Genomic DNA, 18792 nt, shown 5'->3' with positions numbered 1-18792 from the left:
CCATAATGATCCTCTGGAATTTAGTGGTGTCTATAGAAATATCCTTGCATTTTTTGAATGTTATTAATTTGGGTCTTTTCTCTCTTGGTTAGTTTGGCTATGGGTTTGTCAATCTTGTTTTTATTTTCAAAGAAGCAATTCTTTGTTTTATTGACACTGTGTATTATTTCTGTTCTCTTTCATTAATTTCAACTCTGATCTTTATAATTTCTTTCATTCTACTAGTTTTGGAATTGATTTGTTCTTATTTTCCTGAGTCCCCAAAATGTATTATTATGTTATTTATTTGAAATTTCTCTGATTTTCTTAATGTAAGCACTCATGGCTATTATTGTCAATTTTAGTACTGTATTTTCTGTATCCAATGATTTTACTATGTGTATTTCTATTTTCACTTTATTCTAAGAATTATTAAATTTCCCTCTTAATCTCTTCAATGACCCATTCATCACTCATAAGCATATTATCCAGTATTCCTGCATTTGCATAGTTTCCGTAATTTTTCTTGCTTTTAATTTCTAGTATTCCATTATGACCTGAAAAGATGTAAGAATTTTTTTTTTTTTTTTTTGTATTTGCCAAGACTTGCTTCATGTCCTAATATCGATCAATTTTGGAGAAAACTCTATAAGTATCCGAAAAAGAAAGTTTATTCAGCTGCTACTGGATTAATATTCTATACATGTCTGTTAAGTCCGTTTGATCTATATTAAATCTGTTTTGTGTTTTTTTATTTTCTGTATGGATGATCTATTATTTTTGGTGAGAGTGACATATTGAACTCCCCCACGATTATTATTGTGTTGGGCCTATATGTTCCTTTATGTGAATGATATTTGTTTTATGAAATTTGGTGCATTAATATTTGGGGATAAATATTAATAATTGTTGCACCTTCTTGTTGAATTGTTCTATTTACCACAGTGTAGTGACCTTCTTTGTGTCTTCTAATTTTGGTTTGAAGTCTATTATTAGGTGTGAAAGTACTACTCCTGTTTGCTTTGGGATTATATTTGCATGGAATATCATTTTCTACCCTTTCACCTTTGGTATGAATGTCTTTGACTTGTGATATGTGCTTTTTGGAGGTAACATACATTTGGATCTTATTTTTAAATCCAATCTGCTAGTCTATGTCTTTTTTTTTGTTTTGTTTTTGTTTTATAAATTTATTTTCAAAGGGCAGTACACTTAGGGAATTTAAATACAAGTCCAGGAGAACTGCTCTGTCAAAGTCAGTGATGACGCCAGAATGGGTTCTCACTTCCACACACTCACCAAGATCATCCGAGTCCTTTCTTAGGGGGAAAAGGGGTCTGATACTTTATTCATATACATCCTTCTTATCTGCAATGCAATCAACAGTTTCTTGTGGACACATTAACCTTTCTACATCTATATCAGGAATTTCAAACCCAAATTTGTCTTCCATGGCCATGATAATCTCCACTTGGTCCAAACTATCTAAGCCCAGGTCTTTCATAAAATGGGAATTTACTGAAAGCTTTTCTGGATCAAACTTGTCATAGAGTTTCAGGACATGCAAAACACGGTCCTTGACTCCCTTTAACATCAAAGGGGGTGCGTCACTATACTGGCAGCACAACTGTGTATGTAACTCTCTCTGGAACCTACGAGAGCACTAAGGCCAGCTGCCTAGTCCTGGGTCTCATCTGGTTCCCTGCGGGACACAAAACGGTGCTGAGCGGCTGGGCCAGGACAGGTGCGGGGACCCAGGGCAGCAGCGTGAAGGCTGCCGGACACAGGCGGAAAGGACACTAGCCGCATGGCTATGCCGACCCAGGATGCACTGCCCAGTCTGTCTTTTAATTGAAGAATTAAGACCATTTACCTTCAGTACTATTATAGAGAAGTATATATTCTTCTCATTTTACTTTATTTCTAACGTTTAAATTGTTGCTAATTTTCATTTCTCACACGATTTATTCTTTTCCATATTCTCTTTTTTTTTTTAATCTTCCTCTTCTCTGTAGAATTCCTTTAAACATTCCTCTGCGCTGCGGGCTTTGTGGTTATGAATTTCTTCAGTTTATGCTTATCTTAGAAAGGTTTTTATTTCTCCTTTTAGTTCTGAAGGAAAGTACATGGCTAGATATAGTCATCTACGTTGGCAGTCACTGTTTTTCAATTTCAATTGCATTTCTAAAACATCATTGCAAGACCTCTTGGCCTTTAGAATTTCTGCTGTGAAATCTGTTTCTTTGATGGATTTACCTTTATTAAATAACCTGGAGCTTCTCTACTGCATATTTTTAAAATTCTTTCTTTGTTCTGAAAGTTTGGCATTTTAACTATAATATACCATGGACAGGTTCTTTTCTGGTTCTATTTGGAGTTCTAAATACTTCCAATACCTGCATATCTATCTCTTTTTCAAGATTAGGGAAATTTTCTGCAGTTGTTTCTGAGAATAAGATTTTATGCCATTGGTCTATATCTTTTCCCATTTCTCAAGATCTATGAATTTCGAGTTTAACTTTTTAATGTTGTCCAAGAGCTCTGGCATGTTATCTTCACAGTTTCTTAGGTCTTTTGCTTTATTATTGACTGTTCGAGTTTTTACCCCATCTCCAAATTCTGACATTTTCTATTCTGCTTGATCTAATCTGTTGATAAGACCTTCAATAAAATTTTTATTTGGTTTATTGAATTTTTTACTTTGAAGATTTTTGTTTGGCTCTTTTTCATAATCTGTCTCTATGGGAATTTTTTGCATATTGTGTATTTTCTCCTTTAGCGAATGTTTTTGTTCTTCTTTGAATTCATTGGCTATATTAATCAACTTTTTAAATTGTTTTGCCAGCTTTTCTTTAATATCTCTGGATTGAGCTATGAGAGGTTTTTAAACTTTTGGAGCTATCTTATCACCTTGCTTTCTCATGTTTCCTGGGTTTCTATGTTGAGATTTTTTTTTTCATCTGCTGGATGGATATCTCTTTCATTGTTATGTGGGGGACATTATGGTAAGCTGTTCTTGTAGTGCCCCAGACTGGGAGTGTATCTCAGTGTTGAAGCACATACTCAACATGTTCAAAGTGCTGTGTTCAATTCCCAGCACCATTTTGAAAGGAGATAATAATTACCAGTAAATGCAACCACTTGAGAACAAACTATACACTAACAAGGCCTAGGATCTTATTGAAAATCTTATCTATAACACTACTAATGCAAATTAGAAAAGAGGAGCAATACTCTAGAATAAACTGAAAAATTTTGTATTAAAAAAGTAAAATTAATATTAAACTATATAGGTTATGAAAAGAATAGGGAAAGAAGAAGTAATAAAAAGGGGAGAGAAAGATACAGAAGAATAAGTGAGAAGAGAAAGAGAAAAAAGAGAAGGGAGTGTAAAAATGACAAAGAAAAATCAAATATCAAGAATACATCCAATGAACACATTAGAATACTTAAAATTGGATTAAGGTATGCAATATCAAATAATGGGAAATTTTTACCAATCAAGACAGAAGACAATATCAGTGAAATAAAAAAACTAGCACATATCTTCTATGGTTTACACCTATGTACTCTATTATATCTGATGCAATGTGAAAGAGATTCTTTTAAAAATTGCATTTTAATATTGTTAATTGCTTTTATATAGAAATGCCATTATTTTGTATTCTCTTTTCTTTCTGTGATTCAGTTTGGACCTTTTTATTAACCATTTTCTATTTCACTAATCTTTCTCCTGATATATTCACTCTTCTGTTAAATCCATCTATTGAATCCCAAATTTTAATACTTTATACTTCAGTTCTGAATGTCCATTTAATTTGGCTAACCCCCGCATCTGGGTCATTGATGAGTTCTCTTGGTATTTTTTCTCTTGGTACTTTTCATACAGGCCCTGTGTCTTAGCATTCTAGTATTTAGTTATTGAATGTAGGGCCTCACTTTTTTTTAAATGGTAGAGGCATAAGATGATGCCATTTTTTGCCGGAGAGATTCACCCTTCCCTCTTCCAGGAAAATAGAGTATAGTGATGATTCCCTGATTCAACCAGGGACTAATGTGGGTCACACTTTAACTGTAGTTGAGGTAAGACTTAGTTTAAATGGTTATCTATTGTTCCAAGGCTGTGGTTTTTATTATCTTTGATTTAAGAAGGTGGAAGTCATTTGTCTCATGACTGAAATATTGGTAGAATCTATTCTGCTTTTTAAAGGTTTTAGATTTAGCTCTTTTCTTTTTTCTCCTATCTCATGAATTTACAGAATTTGGCAAACATTCTAATAAGGAGACCAGCAGTGTGTATGAGTTCTCTGAAATCTCAAATTTTGTCATTCCAGTCCCACATAACTCTGCCAAAGGCTGAACCTGATTTCTAAGCCTCTATGTTAGCCCAGATTAGTATGTTTACCCTATCAGTTAACTCCCTCTAGAGCTTTTAACCCTATTGGATTCTTCCTGGTGAGTATTTTTCTCTTAAACACCAACAAATGCAGGTAATTCCAGTTTGTACTGCAGATGTTGCCTTAACTCTTTAGTCTCCTGACCAAATAAGCTATGGAATTCAACAAATATTGACAGGGAATCATCCAGGTGTTTGAAACCTCACAAGTTTACAATTTTGTCTCCACTTCTCTGCATGACCACCAAAAACTTGTTTGATTGAAGCCCAGATTCTCAACCTCGAGCCACATTCAGAATCAGTCCCTATCCCAATTTTATTCTTCAATTCATCTCTGAAAGTTTCTCTTCTGCCTACGATTTTGGTTCCTATAGTTCCTATTGTTTTCTAAAATCTGAATTTCCTCATTGATTTTGCCAAATGTTAAACTTCTTACTGTATCTTACCCAGTCAGGGCTCTTACTGGTTTAAGTTGATATTGATTTTGGCAGAGACACTGTGCCATCAGCATCCTTCCTCATGACGAGTTTCTCTAAGATCAGAAATCTTAGGTTTGATACAGAAACCAGACCTATGGGGGTAAACTTGGGTTGTGAAGTTGGCCAGTGTGTCCCTGAGTATATTTTGGTGGTTGGGCCTTAGTCCATGATAATTTACTTTTAGCAATTAAGCAAATGATCTTTTAATGTAATCATTCTCCAATCTGTGAACTCTCAGTGCTGATTCACTTATTGGCTGTCTGATATATGTCTTCAAGGGCTAAGGGCATTTGGGTGGAAATATTCTGACACATGCAAATTTGAAATTTTTCTGTTGATTTTATAATCACATGGTTTTGTATCAAAGTCCTGAATAATAAACTCTTGGTCTCTACTCAGGACTTTACAAATAGTTCTTTAATATTTTCAGCAGTTTACTACTTAGAGTCATTGTTTGTTTCTTCCTTAGTATGAAACCTGTCTTTTCTTCTTATACTTTGATATTTGTGGACATTTATATACACTCTAGCTATTCATATCTTTCATGTTCATAAAATTTTCTTCAACATTGTCTGTTTAACTTCAGAGTAATTGATGATGATGATGATATAATTTTCAATGGGGGAAAGTGCATTTTTTAAATTTGCATATGTTAATTATAGAGATTATGGAATTCAATATATGCATACATGTGCTGATCAAGTCCAGCCTACCATTATCCACCACTCTTACTCCCTTCTTATCCTTGAGTAATCCCTATTCTACATTCAGGTCAACATTTTTATTTTAACTTCCACATGAGAGAGAACATGTAGTACTTGTCTTTGTGTTTGATTTCCTTTAATATAATGTCATCCAATTCCATCCATTTTGTGAATGACAGGATTTTGTCCTTCTTTATGACCAAATAATATTCCATTGTGTAAATAGACTATAATTTCTTTATTCGTTCATCCATTCATGGGCACCTAGATTAATTCCATATCTTAACCAATGTGCTGTGCTGACACATATTTGCTACAAAAGTTTTCTAGCACAAATTAAATGATATATAAATCATAAAAGTGACTTCAAATCCCTCCACCCTGAAGTACCAATAACTGCTGATCACCATTCTAAACAGACTGAACATATCTATGCAATATACAGAAGGACATATAAATAAGCAGGTACAAATAATTTTATAAGGACATAATAAATGTGCTACTTTAATACAATTATATTCGATTCTATTTTACTTGAATTTAACAGAAGACAACTAAAGCAGTCAAATGAGCTATTGGATTTCAGATTAATGTTCACTTCAAGAGATATTCATTTCTAAAACATTCTATTAATGCTAAAAGAAAAAACATGATACACCTGTTTCTATTTTAGAAAGTATTTATTGACTCCCAGCTACAAACCGTGAATTGATTAGCACTCTTGCATTACTGCCTCCTCTCCTCCTGCCACTCTGAATTTTCTGTTGTGTAATTATATTGCTTTAGCATTTATAATACTTATAGATTTTTTGGAGACCATAATCCTCCTAGTCTTGGTGTCATGTATAAATGGATTCAATGCATTCTACCAGGCCATTTATCACAACTACTCTCTTGCTATATATTTTATTTCTATTTTTTTCTTGTTTGGCTAGATTTCATTATGGAATTTTTTTTTTCCCAAAAAAGTGTTCTAGTCCTTGGATATTTTCACATATGCGCATTTCCTCTTGTTGTTTTACACTTCACCTGTGACTTGTCTGAGTCAGACATTGTTGACTCCTGTGCATTACCCTCAGTCATTGAAACGTCTCCTGAGCTCCCGGGTGTTAATTATTGCTGTGGGAGAAGCTGAAGCTGGCATGGTTTCTCACCCTTTTGGATAATTTGGTCTCTGTATCTAGATAACTCAAGGACTCTTTTTATCTTAAGTTTATTTCCCAGAAATTTTGATATATATTCATTTTAATTCAAAAGATAGGGGCTGGGGAGATAGCTCAGTCAGTAGAGTGCTTGCCTTGTAAGCACAAGTCCCTGGGTTTGATCCCCAGCACCTAAAAAAAAAAAAAAGAAAAAAAAAATCCCAAAAGATATTACATCCTTTTTCTGCAGTTTCAGTTCTTCTGCCATTTCAGGGGAATCTCCCTAAGCATTGTAGAAAAGATTTGGCTTCCCTTTTGGGGTTCTTAATCTCGGAGAACTTGATTATCTTTACACTGTATATCTTTCATCTTCCTCATGTCTTTTCTAATCGTTTTAGTCTGTGTGTTTCCTTCTACATTTATTGTGACTTTCTTGATCCCATTGATTTGCTTCTCAGCTCTGTTCATTCTACTTTTTCCTAATTATTACATAGGTAATGGATGGCAATTGTTCATTATCTTATTTTTCTCCTTTTGTTGCCTTATTTCTGCAATGTTCTTTTAAATTTCATTCTATGACTTGATGATTTTGTCTATAAGCTCTTGTTTATTAAACACTTCCTCGATATATTGCAAAAATATACAAGGAATCTGCTTCTGTTACTTGGGTTATACTTTCTTCCCTGCTGGGTTCTCTCTCTCTCTCTCTCTCTCTCTCTCTCTCTCTCTCTCTCTCTCTCTCTCACATGCTGTTTCTCTTACTTCATTTTCTTTGCAATATAGTATGTTATGATTAAGGTCCTGGCAGGAGATAGTATACTTCAAGGAGAATTTAATACAGGAACTGTTTACAAAGATATAATAAGCAGGATTTAGGGATTCCTAAATCAATAAAAGCTAGTGCAGAATATGTTAGCCAGCAAAGCAGGGAGCCTTTAACCACCCATGCCTAAAGTGACGGAGGTCATGTTTACAGAACCCAGAGAAGGCTACCTAGTAAACTGTGGCCTTCTATAGAGAGGCAAGCTTATCTACTGGGCTGTGGCAGGAAGAGAGCTGGTGAATACATCCCCCAACCTTACTTTCCCCCTTCATCTAATCTTTTGCAGGTGTATTTCAATGGGAACCAAAGGTCAACCTTTTAGGAAATGGATAATTAGGGAAATGGGTAGAAAAGGGGTTAAAAAAGTAAATGAGAGACATCTAGAACAGAAATGCAGTGCTGCTGTTTTCTCTGGGGTATGTTGGGGTGAGACTGTGCAGATCTCCACATTGTAACTCAATGTGGTTTGGTTTTCCTTAGCACCCTCATACCTGATCCGAGTCCAGTCTCTTTTTTCCTCTAAATTATTCTTTGAAAATGAAGCGTTGCTTCCATTTTACTTTTCTGGTACCGGAAGCTATTGGAATAAAATATTGAAATATTAGGATCGGTAGAACTTAGATATTTAATCTGAATGTCTGCTACTTTTATTTTTTTTAAGTCAATGGAATTTCTTCCCACCTTCTGTGGTAGTTTCTGGTAACAACCTTAGTTTTCATCTTTTGGGGTTTTCCTCGTGGGAAGGTATGACTACACATTAGTGTAGCCAGAAAGATTCCATTTCAATTCAGAAGCCACACTTCCCAGCCCTTGAAAATAAAAACCATGTGAGAAATGTGAACATAAAATACATAATTCTCCTTTATTGGTCTGATAATATCTAAGGAACCATGTAGACAATTTTTCTTGATAAGATCATTGTCTTTTGTTCAAACAAGATTTCACAGGTGATATGTAATTTTATTTGAATTTGCTTCATAAGTGAGTACAGAGTCCTTTTTTAGCAAATCAAGTTTAATAATAAATTTTTGCTGGTTGACTGAATAGATCTATAAAGAAAGGTATGTGCGCCAACTGTGAAATTCCTTGCTTAGTTATTTTGTAAAAATGAGCTTTTAATAATGAACATCTGTTTCTATGACTGATAGAAGTGAATTCTATAACTAAATGCGGGGCTTCTGTGACCCTGAAGTGATGTCACTAAAATATACAAACTACATTGATACTAGAGATGTGGGAATGGTCTCTTATACTACACAAGCAAACAAGTTCATTCCTTTTATTGGATCCTCCTGCCAATAAACATATGGCTAAATTTCACGAATATTTTTTTCTTTGACAATCAATTTATCAGGCTAATTTCTCTTTTTTCCCCTTGATATTGAAAACGCAAGTTTTCTCTCTCTTCTTCAACTCTTAACCATGTCTCTGCCCATTCATTCCTCTTGTCCCATATATGCACATGGTAAATCCCTTCACTCCTTCAAGTCTTCCCTTCTCAATAAGCTCAACTTTAACAATATTTCTAAAAAATTTCAACCCAACCTCCCATTTACCTCCCTCAATCCCAGTTAAAATACTCTATTTTGTAGAAATAATCACTTTCTAATACATCTATATACTTATTTATTGTATGTTCTCCCTCAACCATGCAAAGACATGAACTTCATCAGGGCAAGTCTCTCCATCCATTTTCTTCATAGTTCAATCTCAAGTATCTAGAATATTGCCTAGCATATAAGAGCTGCTCAATAATATTTGTTGAACATATGAATGAATGAGTGAATGAATGATATATTCCTTCTGTTTTCTAAACTCTTTTCTCAGTTTATACTTCAGAACCTTGTCTGCACTGAAATCTTATCAGTTATTTCCCCCTTCTATAATTATAACCATTGTGAGTTTTCTTTCTTAGATCTTAAAAACATGATTGATTCTTTCTCCTTCCAGAAAAAAATAATGTGTAGAGAAACTGCTTCCATTTCTACTGTACTCTCCCTGCTTACTGATATTCCCAGTTTCTGAAAAGAACGCTGCTATGGTTTAAATGTTTGTTTCCTCCAAAATCCATGTTCATATTTAACTGCAATTGTGATGGTGTTGGGAGGTAGGATCTTTAAGGGTATTTAGGTCTTTGTAAATGGGTTATTACTATAACTATGGGGGTTAATTAGTAAAAAAAAAAAAAAAAAAAAGAGAGAGAAGTTCAGCCCCTGTTCTTCTCTCATACCTCCATGATCTTGCCTTGTGATGGTTTTTACCATGATAGGATGCAGAAAGAAGGCCCTCTTCAGGGGTGACTGCTTGTTCTTGGACTTTCCAACCCATAGCTTGTGAACCAAATAGACTTCTATTTTACCTTATCAGGTTCGCAGTATTCTATTACAGCAGTACAAATAGATAAAAAATTTAAAAACAAAAAATGAAGAAATGAATAGAGATGTATGAATCTGCCCATTTTAATGCTTTGTCATTGACTTCATTCTTGGCCAAAGAACCGAAGTGCACAATGCTAAGCTACAATGGTCTCCTCCTAATCTTCATCCTTTTCATCTCTTTGAGGGCTCTCTAGTGCTAACTCACTCTACCATCTTGAAAGTGGATTCCCCTTGGCTTCTGATATGGTTTGGGTTTTCTTCTTGCCTCTGAACATGTTTGTTGTCTCTCTGCTGTATCACCTTCTTCTCCTTCTTCCTTATCCAGAATGTGGGCCTGGACCACCTTTTCTCCTCATTTTATGCTTTCTCTAGCAAGTTTTATCCAACACCCAGGTTAGTTACCATTGATTTCACTAGTTATCAAATTCCCTTTCTCTCTTGTTTCACATCTATTTTATTAAATCACTATTATATTTTCAAATTGATGCTATAAAGCACTTTTTGTTTTGGTTCTGGGGATCAAACACAGAGCCTTGCACATAATAGACAAGTACTCTGCCACTGGACTACATCCCCAACTCAATCGTACTATTTTTTTTAATCCTTTCACTCTCCAAACATGATTCTTCTGCTTTTACTATCTCAAGGCAATTTCATTCACAGGTTTTTCCCAAGTTGGAAGTTTCAGTGTCATTTATGACTCTCTATGTACATCTAAATTACTCAATGATTCTTGTTACTTCTAAAAGAAGTTTATTTGCATAATTAGTTCCTTTATTTCCACATAAACCTTGTTATAGACTGGATTTCTAGCACCTCTCATCTGAATTATTGCAATATGCCTGTAAAATTAGCTTATTGGCTAATTCCAATTCAGAAGACATATCATGCAGTCCAAATAAAACCTTCACAAATAACTTCTCCTCGAGCAAACATTTAAGAAGAACCAATTGCTCAAATCATTTGTTTATTGTAACAATTAACATTGTAGACATCATAGCAAAAAAAATTTGGTTTAATGCTGTACACAATTTGCATTGGCCATTATTTGTCTACCCCAAACCAGTGAGGTACTGGGAACCTTAAGGGACACTAAGTCCACAGGGTAGAAACTCTCCTACCTCAGATTCATACTGTTAGATAAGTAGACACACAAACAATATGAAAAAGGAAGGGAAAAAATCACCTCAAACAAATCAGGATACTCCAATAACAGAATCCATTCACACCATAGTGGAAGAAATGTCGGAGGAGGAGTTTAGAATGTGCATAGTTAAACTGATCTGTGAGGTAAAGGAAGCTGTAAGAAGTGGAATCAGAGAGAAAATACAGAAAGAAAAAGATCACTTCAGTAAAGAGATAGAGATTTTGAAAATAAAATTGAAACAAAGGAAACAATAAACCAAAATGAAAATTCAACAGAAAGCATCACCAACAGACTAATCATATGGAAGACAGAGTTCCAGGCAATGAAGACAAAATATATAATTGTGAAAATGAAGTTAACCATGTAGAAAAGATGTTAAGAGACCATGAACAGAAATTCCTAGAAAATGGGATGAAATGAAAAGATCAAATTTAAGATTTATCAGGATAGATGAAGGCTCAGAGATACGAACCAAAGGAATGCACAATATTTTCAAGGACATATGAAAATTTCCAAGACCAAAAAATGAAATGGACAACCAGATAAGAGAGGCCTCCAGGAGCCCAAATGTAAAAAATTACAACAGACACATGCCAAGGCACATTTTTATGAAAATGCCTCATATAAAGAATAAAAGTAGGATTTTAAAGGCTGCCAGAGAGAAGACAGGTCACAGGTCACATTTAGAGGGAAACCAATCTGGACCTCATCTGATCTCTCAAATGTGACATATAAACCTCGGAGGTTTGGGAATAAAATGTCGTAAGCTCTGAAAGAAAATGGAGCCAGCTAAGAAAACCATATCCTACAAAATTAAGCTTCAGAATAAATGATGAAATAAAAACCATCCATGGTAAACAAAAGATAAAAGAATTCACAACTAGAAAGCCTGAACTACAAAATATACTGGATAACATATTTCATAAAGAAGAAATGAAAAATAAAGCTTAAAACCAGCAAATAGAGGGATTACAAATGCCAAAATATTATTATTTATGATTAATATTCCACTATGATATGGACCACATTTTCTTTATCCATATATCTGTTGAAGGTCACCTAGGTTGTTTTTATAACTTAGTTATCGCAATTTGAGCTGCTATGAACATTGATGTGGCTGCATCACTGTGGTATGCTGATTTTAAGTTCTTTGGGTATATGCCAAAATGTGGGATGACTGGGTCAAAAGGTGGTCCATTCCAAGTTTTGTGAGGAGTCTCCATAATGCTTTCCAGAGTGGTTGCACCAATTTGCAGTTTCACCAGTGATGTATGAGTGGACCTTTCCCCCCAAATCCTCACAAATATTGCTACTTGACTTCTTGATCCTCGCTGTTCTAACTGGAATGAGGTGAAATCACAGTATAGTTTCATTTTGCATTTCTGTAATTGTTAGAGATGTTGAACATTTTTTCATGTATTTGTTGACAAATTGTATTTCTTCATCTGTGAAATATCTGTTTAGTTTCTTAGCCCATTTATTAATTAGGTTATTTGTTTTTGTTTGTGTGTTTTGTTTGTTCATTTTTGGTATTAAGTTTTTTGAGTTCTTCATATATCCTGGAGGTTAATGCTTTATCTGAAGTGCAGGTGACACAGATTTTCTCCCATTCTGTAGGTTCTGTCTTCATGTTCTTGATTGTTTCCTTTGCTATGAAGAAGATTTTGGTTTGACACCATCCCATTTATTGATTCTTGATTTGACTTTTTGTATTTTAGGGGTCTCTTTGAGGACTTTAGTTCCTAAGTTGACATGATGGAAATATGGCCTATTTTTCACTAGTAGGTACAGTGTCTCTGTCCTAATGCCTAGGTCCTTGATGTACTTTGAATTGAGTTTTGTGTGGGATTAGAGATAGGGGTCTTATTTCATTTTGGTATATATGATTTTTCAGTTTTCCCAGTAACATTTGTTGAGAAGGCTCTTTTCTCCAAAGTATATTTATGGCATCTTTGTCCTGTATGAGATAACTGTACTTATGTGTGTGTATCTCTGTGTCTTTTCTTCTGTAGCATTGTTCTTCATGTCTGTTTGGTGCCAAAATCATGCCATTCTTGTTACTATTGATCCACAGTATAATTTAAGGTCTGGTATTGTGATGCCTCCTGTTTCACTTTTCTTGCTGAGCATTGCTTTGGTTATTCTGGGCCTCTTATTTTTCCAAATGAAATTCATGACTGCTTTGTTCATTTCTATGAAGAATATAATTGGAATTTTAATAGGAATTGCATTAAATCTGTTTAGTACTTTTTGTAGTATGTCCATTTGACAATATTAATTCTGCCTATTCAAGAACATGGGAGATCTTCCATTTTCTAAGTTCTTGTCTGATTTCTTTAATGTTAGGTATTTTTAATTTAGAGGTCTTTCACCTCTTTACATAGATGCTAAAATTTTTTTGGAGGATACTGTGACTGGGATAGTTTAATTAATTTCTCTTTAGGTTTATTCATCACTGACAAATAGGAACACCATTGATTTATGGATGTTATTTTTGTATTGTATTACTTTGCTAACACACTTATAAGTTCTAAAAGTTTCCTGGTAGAATTTTTTGGATCTTCTAAATATAGAATCATGTCATTGGCCAATAGGGATAGTTTGAGTTCTTCTGTTTCCTATTTGTAAACTTTTAATTTCTTTCTTCTGTATAATTGCTTTGGGTTGAGTTTCAAGAACTATGTTGAATAGAAGTGATGAAAGGGCATCCCTGTCTTGTTCTAGTTTCTAGAGGGAACACTTTAAATTTTTCTCCATTTAGAATGATGGTGCCCGTGGGTTCAAAATATACAGCTTTTAAAATATTGATGTATGTTTCTACTAGCTCTAGGTTTTCTACTGTTTTGAATATGAATGAATGCTGTATTTCATCAAATACTTTTTCTGCATCTATTGAGATAATCATGTGATTCTTGTCTTTAAGTCTATTGATAAATTACATTTTTTGACTTCTGTATATTGAACCAACCTTGCATCCCTGACATGAACCCCACTTGACCATGGTGCACTATCCCTGGGATGAACCCCACTTGACCATGGTGCACTATATTTTCAATGTTTTTCTATGTGATTTGCCAATATTTTCTTAAGGTTTTTGCATCTATGTTAATCAGATATATTGGTCTGAAGCTTTCTTTCCTTGTTTTGTCTTTGTCTGGTTGGGGTATCAGGGTGATACTAACTTCACAGAATGAGTTTGGAAGGGTTCCTTTCTTTTCTATTTCATGGAATAATTTGAGGAGGAGTGGTATTAGTTCTTCTTTGAAGGTCTGCTAGAACATGGCTGAGAATCTGTCTGGTCCTGGGGTTTTCTTGGTTGGTAGGCTTTTGATGGCATCTTCAATTTTATTGCCGTTTAAATTTTCTATGTTCTCCTGATTTGATTTGGGTAGGTCATACGTCTCTAAAAATTTTTCGGTCTTCAAGACTTTCTGTTAGAGTATAAATTTTCAAAATAGTTCCTGAATGTCATCTGTATTTCAGTAGTGTCTGTTGTGATACTTCCTTTTTAATCATAAATTTTAGTAATTTGAACTTTCTCTTTCTCTTCATTAGTGTGGCTACAGTTTTATCAATTTTATTGATTTTTTTTTTCCCAAAGAGCCAACTGTTTGTTTCATTGATTGTTTTTGGATTGTTTTATCAATTTCATTGATTTCAGCTCTAATTTTAATTAGTTCCTGTCTTCTACTGTTTTGGGTGCTGATTTGTTCTTCTTTTTCTAGGGCATTGAGATGTAATTTTAGGTTATTTATTTGGTGACTTTCTATTCTTTTAATTATTAAGCTCAATGCACTGCCTTCATGGTGTCCCAAACAGTTAAAGAGGTTATATTGCTATTCTCATTTACCTCTAGGTATTTTTTTAAAAAATTTCATCCCTGATTTCTTTGGCTATTTATTGGTCATTCAATAGCATATTATTTAGTGTCCAGGTGTTAGAATAGCTTCTATTTTTTTTATCATTGACTTCTAATTACTCTTCATTATGATCTATTAGAATGCAAGGTATTATCCCTTTTTTTTTTTTTTTTTGTATTTGCTAAGAGTTGCTTTGTGGCCTATGATGTGGTCTATTTTAGAGAAGGATTCATGTGCTACTGAGAAGAAAGTATATTGACACTTTGATGGATTAAATATTCCATATATGTCCGTTTCATCTAAATAATAAGTTGTATTTTTTTTTAGTTCTATAGCTTCTTTATTTTTTTGTTTTGAATATCTATCCACTGGTAAGAGAAGTATGTTAAAGTAACTTAGCATTAAAGTGTGTTGCTCTATTCTGGAAATTGAGAAGGGTTTGTTTGATATACACAGATACTCCATTGTTTGGGGCATAAATATTTATGATTGTTATGTCTTTTTGATGTATAATTTCCTTAAGCACTATGAAATGTCCTTCTTTTTCCCTTCTGATTAACTTTGGCTTGAAGTTTACATTATCTGATATGAGGATAGAAACCCCTGCTTTTTAATAATATCTATATGAAAGATATGTTTTTCCCCATCTTTTTATCTTCAATCTGTGGATGTCCTTGCCTATGAGATGATAGTCTTGGAGACAGCAGATTGTTGAGTCTTGCTTTTTATTCCAATATGCCAGTTTATGTCTTTTGAACAACGAGTTTGGGCCATTTATATTCAGTATTATTATTGAAAAATGATTTTTATTCCCTGTCATTTAGATTAATTTCTGGTTTTTAAATTGAGTTAGTTTCTCCTTTGATTAAGTATTCTTCCTGTATAGTCCCTCAGTTTGCTGGTTTTCAGTTTTATTTTTCATTTCTTCTTTATGAAATATGTTATCCAGTATGTTTTGTAGTTCAGGCTTTCTAGTTGTGAATTTTTTTATCTTTTGTTTACCATGGATGGTTTTTATTTCATCATTTATTCTGAAGCTTAACTTTGTAGGATATGGTTTTCTTAGCTGGCTCCATTTTCTTTCAGAGCTTACGACATTTTATTCCCAAACCTCCGAGGTTTATATGTCACATTTGAGAGATCAGATGAGGTCCAGATTGGTTTCCCTCTAAATGTGACCTGTGACCTGTCTTCTCTCTGGCAGCCTTTAAAATCCTACTTTTATTCTTTATGAGGCATTTTCATAAAAATGTGCCTTGGCATGTGTCTGTTGTAATTTTTTACATTTGGGCTCCTGGAGGCCTCTCTTATCTGGTTGTCCATTTCATTTTTTTGGTCTTGGAAATTTTCATATGTCCTTGAAAATATTGTGCATTCCTTTGGTTCGTATCTCTGAGCTTTCATCTATCCTGATAAATCTTAAATTTGATCTTTTCATTTCATCCCATTTTCTAGGAATTTCTGTTCATGGTCTCTTAACATCTTTTCTACATGGTTAACTTCATTTTCACAATTATATATTTTGTCTTCATTGCCTGGAACTCTGTCTTCCATATGATTAGTCTGTTGGTGATGCTTTCTGTTGAATTTTCAATTTGGTTTATTGATTCCTTCATTTCAATTTTTTCTTTCAAAATCTCTATCTCTTTACTGAAGTGATCTTTTTCTTTCTGTATTTTCTCTCTGATTCCACTTCTTACAGCTTCCTTTACCTCACAGATCAGTTTAACTATGCACATTCTAAACTCCTCCTCCGACATTTCTTCCACTGTGGTGTGAATGGATTCTGTTATTGGAGTATCTTGGTTTGTTTGAGTGATTTTTTTCCCTTCCTTTTTCATATTGTTTGTGTGTCTACTTATCTAACAGTATGAATCTGAGGTAGGAGAGTTTCTACCCTGTGGACTTAGTGTCCCTTAAGGTTCCCAGTACCTCACTGGTTTGGGGTAGACAAATAACGGTCAATGCAAATTGTGTACAGCATTAAACAAAATTTTTTCTGCCATGATATCTACAATGTTAATTGTTACAGTAAACTGAGATGATATAATTTTTTATTGCCTACAATAATTACAGTAAACTTGTAAGAGAGTTTAGAATTTTGAATGGTAGGCTGTGAGAGACCAGAAGTGCTGGAGGATATCATGATTATGAGAGAGGAGGAGAGAAGATAAAATTTTAAAAATTAAAGGAAGAGTGAAAGAGAGTACAATAGAGATTGGCTGCTAACAGAAGAAAAGAGGGAATGAGAATCAAGGGAAACATAAGTGAAATAAAAAAACATAAAATAAAAATTTTAAAAAGTAAATGAATACAAAACTGAATTATACTAATGAAACATCCTATTCATCAAAATGCTGACCCATTAAAAATAACTGACTTCAAAAATGCTAGAAATCAGAAGAAAATCAAATATGAATATGTACAAATGTCCATGAACCATTAAGGTCACAATTAAACACTATTTAAAAAGGAAGAATAAAAGGGGGGAAAAACAAACAAACTGTCTCAATGACAAGTTAAGAAGTTTATCCTGTTGGAATTCAAAAGATTCTCATCTTCTCTTCTCAGCAGGATTAAGTTGTATTGGCTGGAGCATGATGCCTGCTCCTCCACAGGGTGGTGTTGCCGGAGTGAGAGAGGCAATCTCATAGGCAGAACTCCTGGAAGTGAGGTTTAGGCTTAGGTAGGCTCCAGTTTCTTTACTGCATGCCAATCTGTCTAGAGATTTTAAATCGGCACCCTCCAGGACCCAGCAATTGCCAGTCCATGTTGGAAGACTGCATCCCTGGGATTTCCTCTGGGTTCCACTCATGCAGTGGAGGAGACAATTCTTAGTCCCCCCATCACTTGTGGATCAGACCCCACATTTCTGGTCTTGGGTTCTGTCTCCAAACTCTCTCTCTCTTACCCCCACCCTTTTGAATTCTCTACAATTGTCTCCTAACCAGTCTTGAGTGCGGCATGATTGGAGGGGGAAGCCAATGGGTTTCCACTACCAGTATTCCCCTGTGTAAACCCCTCTCCACATTTGATTTTCTCCTGGTCACTTAGGCACACTCTTTTTTGTGCAGTGTGTGTTTGTCAGCCCTATATTTTGTGTTAAACTCAGGTTTGCCAGGAGTGATCTCCCTCAACTGCCTACCCCCACACCACTGCTCCACAGTGGTTCCTTCCTCTGTCCTCCAAATGCATCTGGGAGAGATTTGGCTTCTTTCTCACACAAGGATATTGTGCAGCATACCTTCAGTTTAGTCGGACAGTATCTTTGATCTCCAAACTCTCAGCACCCAGACATGCCTCAGGCCTCTTAAAAATATGGGTTCCTCTAATTCCTTATCCCTCCACATTGCTCATGGATGGACTGCTCTTCCTGGTGTCTCCAGTCACACCAGTGACTATGGTACTAGGGATTTCTTCTTTATTTTATTATATCCAACCTCCTGAGTCTCCAATCTGCTCTGAATGTCCAGTGTTAAGTTCCAGTAAATTCCCCCTCCCCCCCCCCTTTTTTTTTGTTCACCCACCTTGCTGAGAAGCTGCCAGTCTGCTATTTTGGTTTCATGCCATGGAGCAGCCAGGAAAATGACCTCTGTTCCTCCATCTTGAAACCCACAATCAATCATCTTAACAAGTAGTTTCAGTGGAGTGTGAAGGGAGAAAGCAAAATTGGAGTAGGTTCAAGACAGTCTGAGATTAAAAGATTATAAACAACTTTTCTAAGTATTTTTGGTATAAAGAATATCCAAGACCTGGAGCAATTGTTGGAGGAATACAAAATTTAGCACAAAGAATGAGCAGGCAAGAAAGGGCCTAACCTGAGAAACCATGGGGCTGAGTTGGCTGCACATGTGGGGTTCAGTGCTCAAGAAGAGATGCTGGCT

General features: G+C 34.8%; 1 protein-coding gene across 1 annotated transcript; it reads right to left on the bottom strand.

Annotated features, from left to right (window-relative positions):
- Window positions 1-1313: 1313 nt before the first annotated feature.
- Window positions 1314-18534, bottom strand: LOC124986398 (acyl carrier protein, mitochondrial-like). Its single transcript, XM_047554777.1, is given in 3 exon segments — window positions 1314-1609; window positions 1611-1778; window positions 18436-18534. Coding segments are annotated over 3 exon segments (552 nt in total). The 3' UTR covers window positions 1314-1324.
- Window positions 18535-18792: the final 258 nt, after the last annotated feature.

The sequence above is a fragment of the Sciurus carolinensis genome, chromosome 6 (genome assembly GCF_902686445.1).
Source record: "Sciurus carolinensis chromosome 6, mSciCar1.2, whole genome shotgun sequence".
NCBI lineage: Eukaryota > Metazoa > Chordata > Mammalia > Rodentia > Sciuridae > Sciurus > Sciurus carolinensis.
Note: the sequence above shows the minus strand (reverse complement) of the source record. Positions and strands in the feature narration are given on the sequence as shown.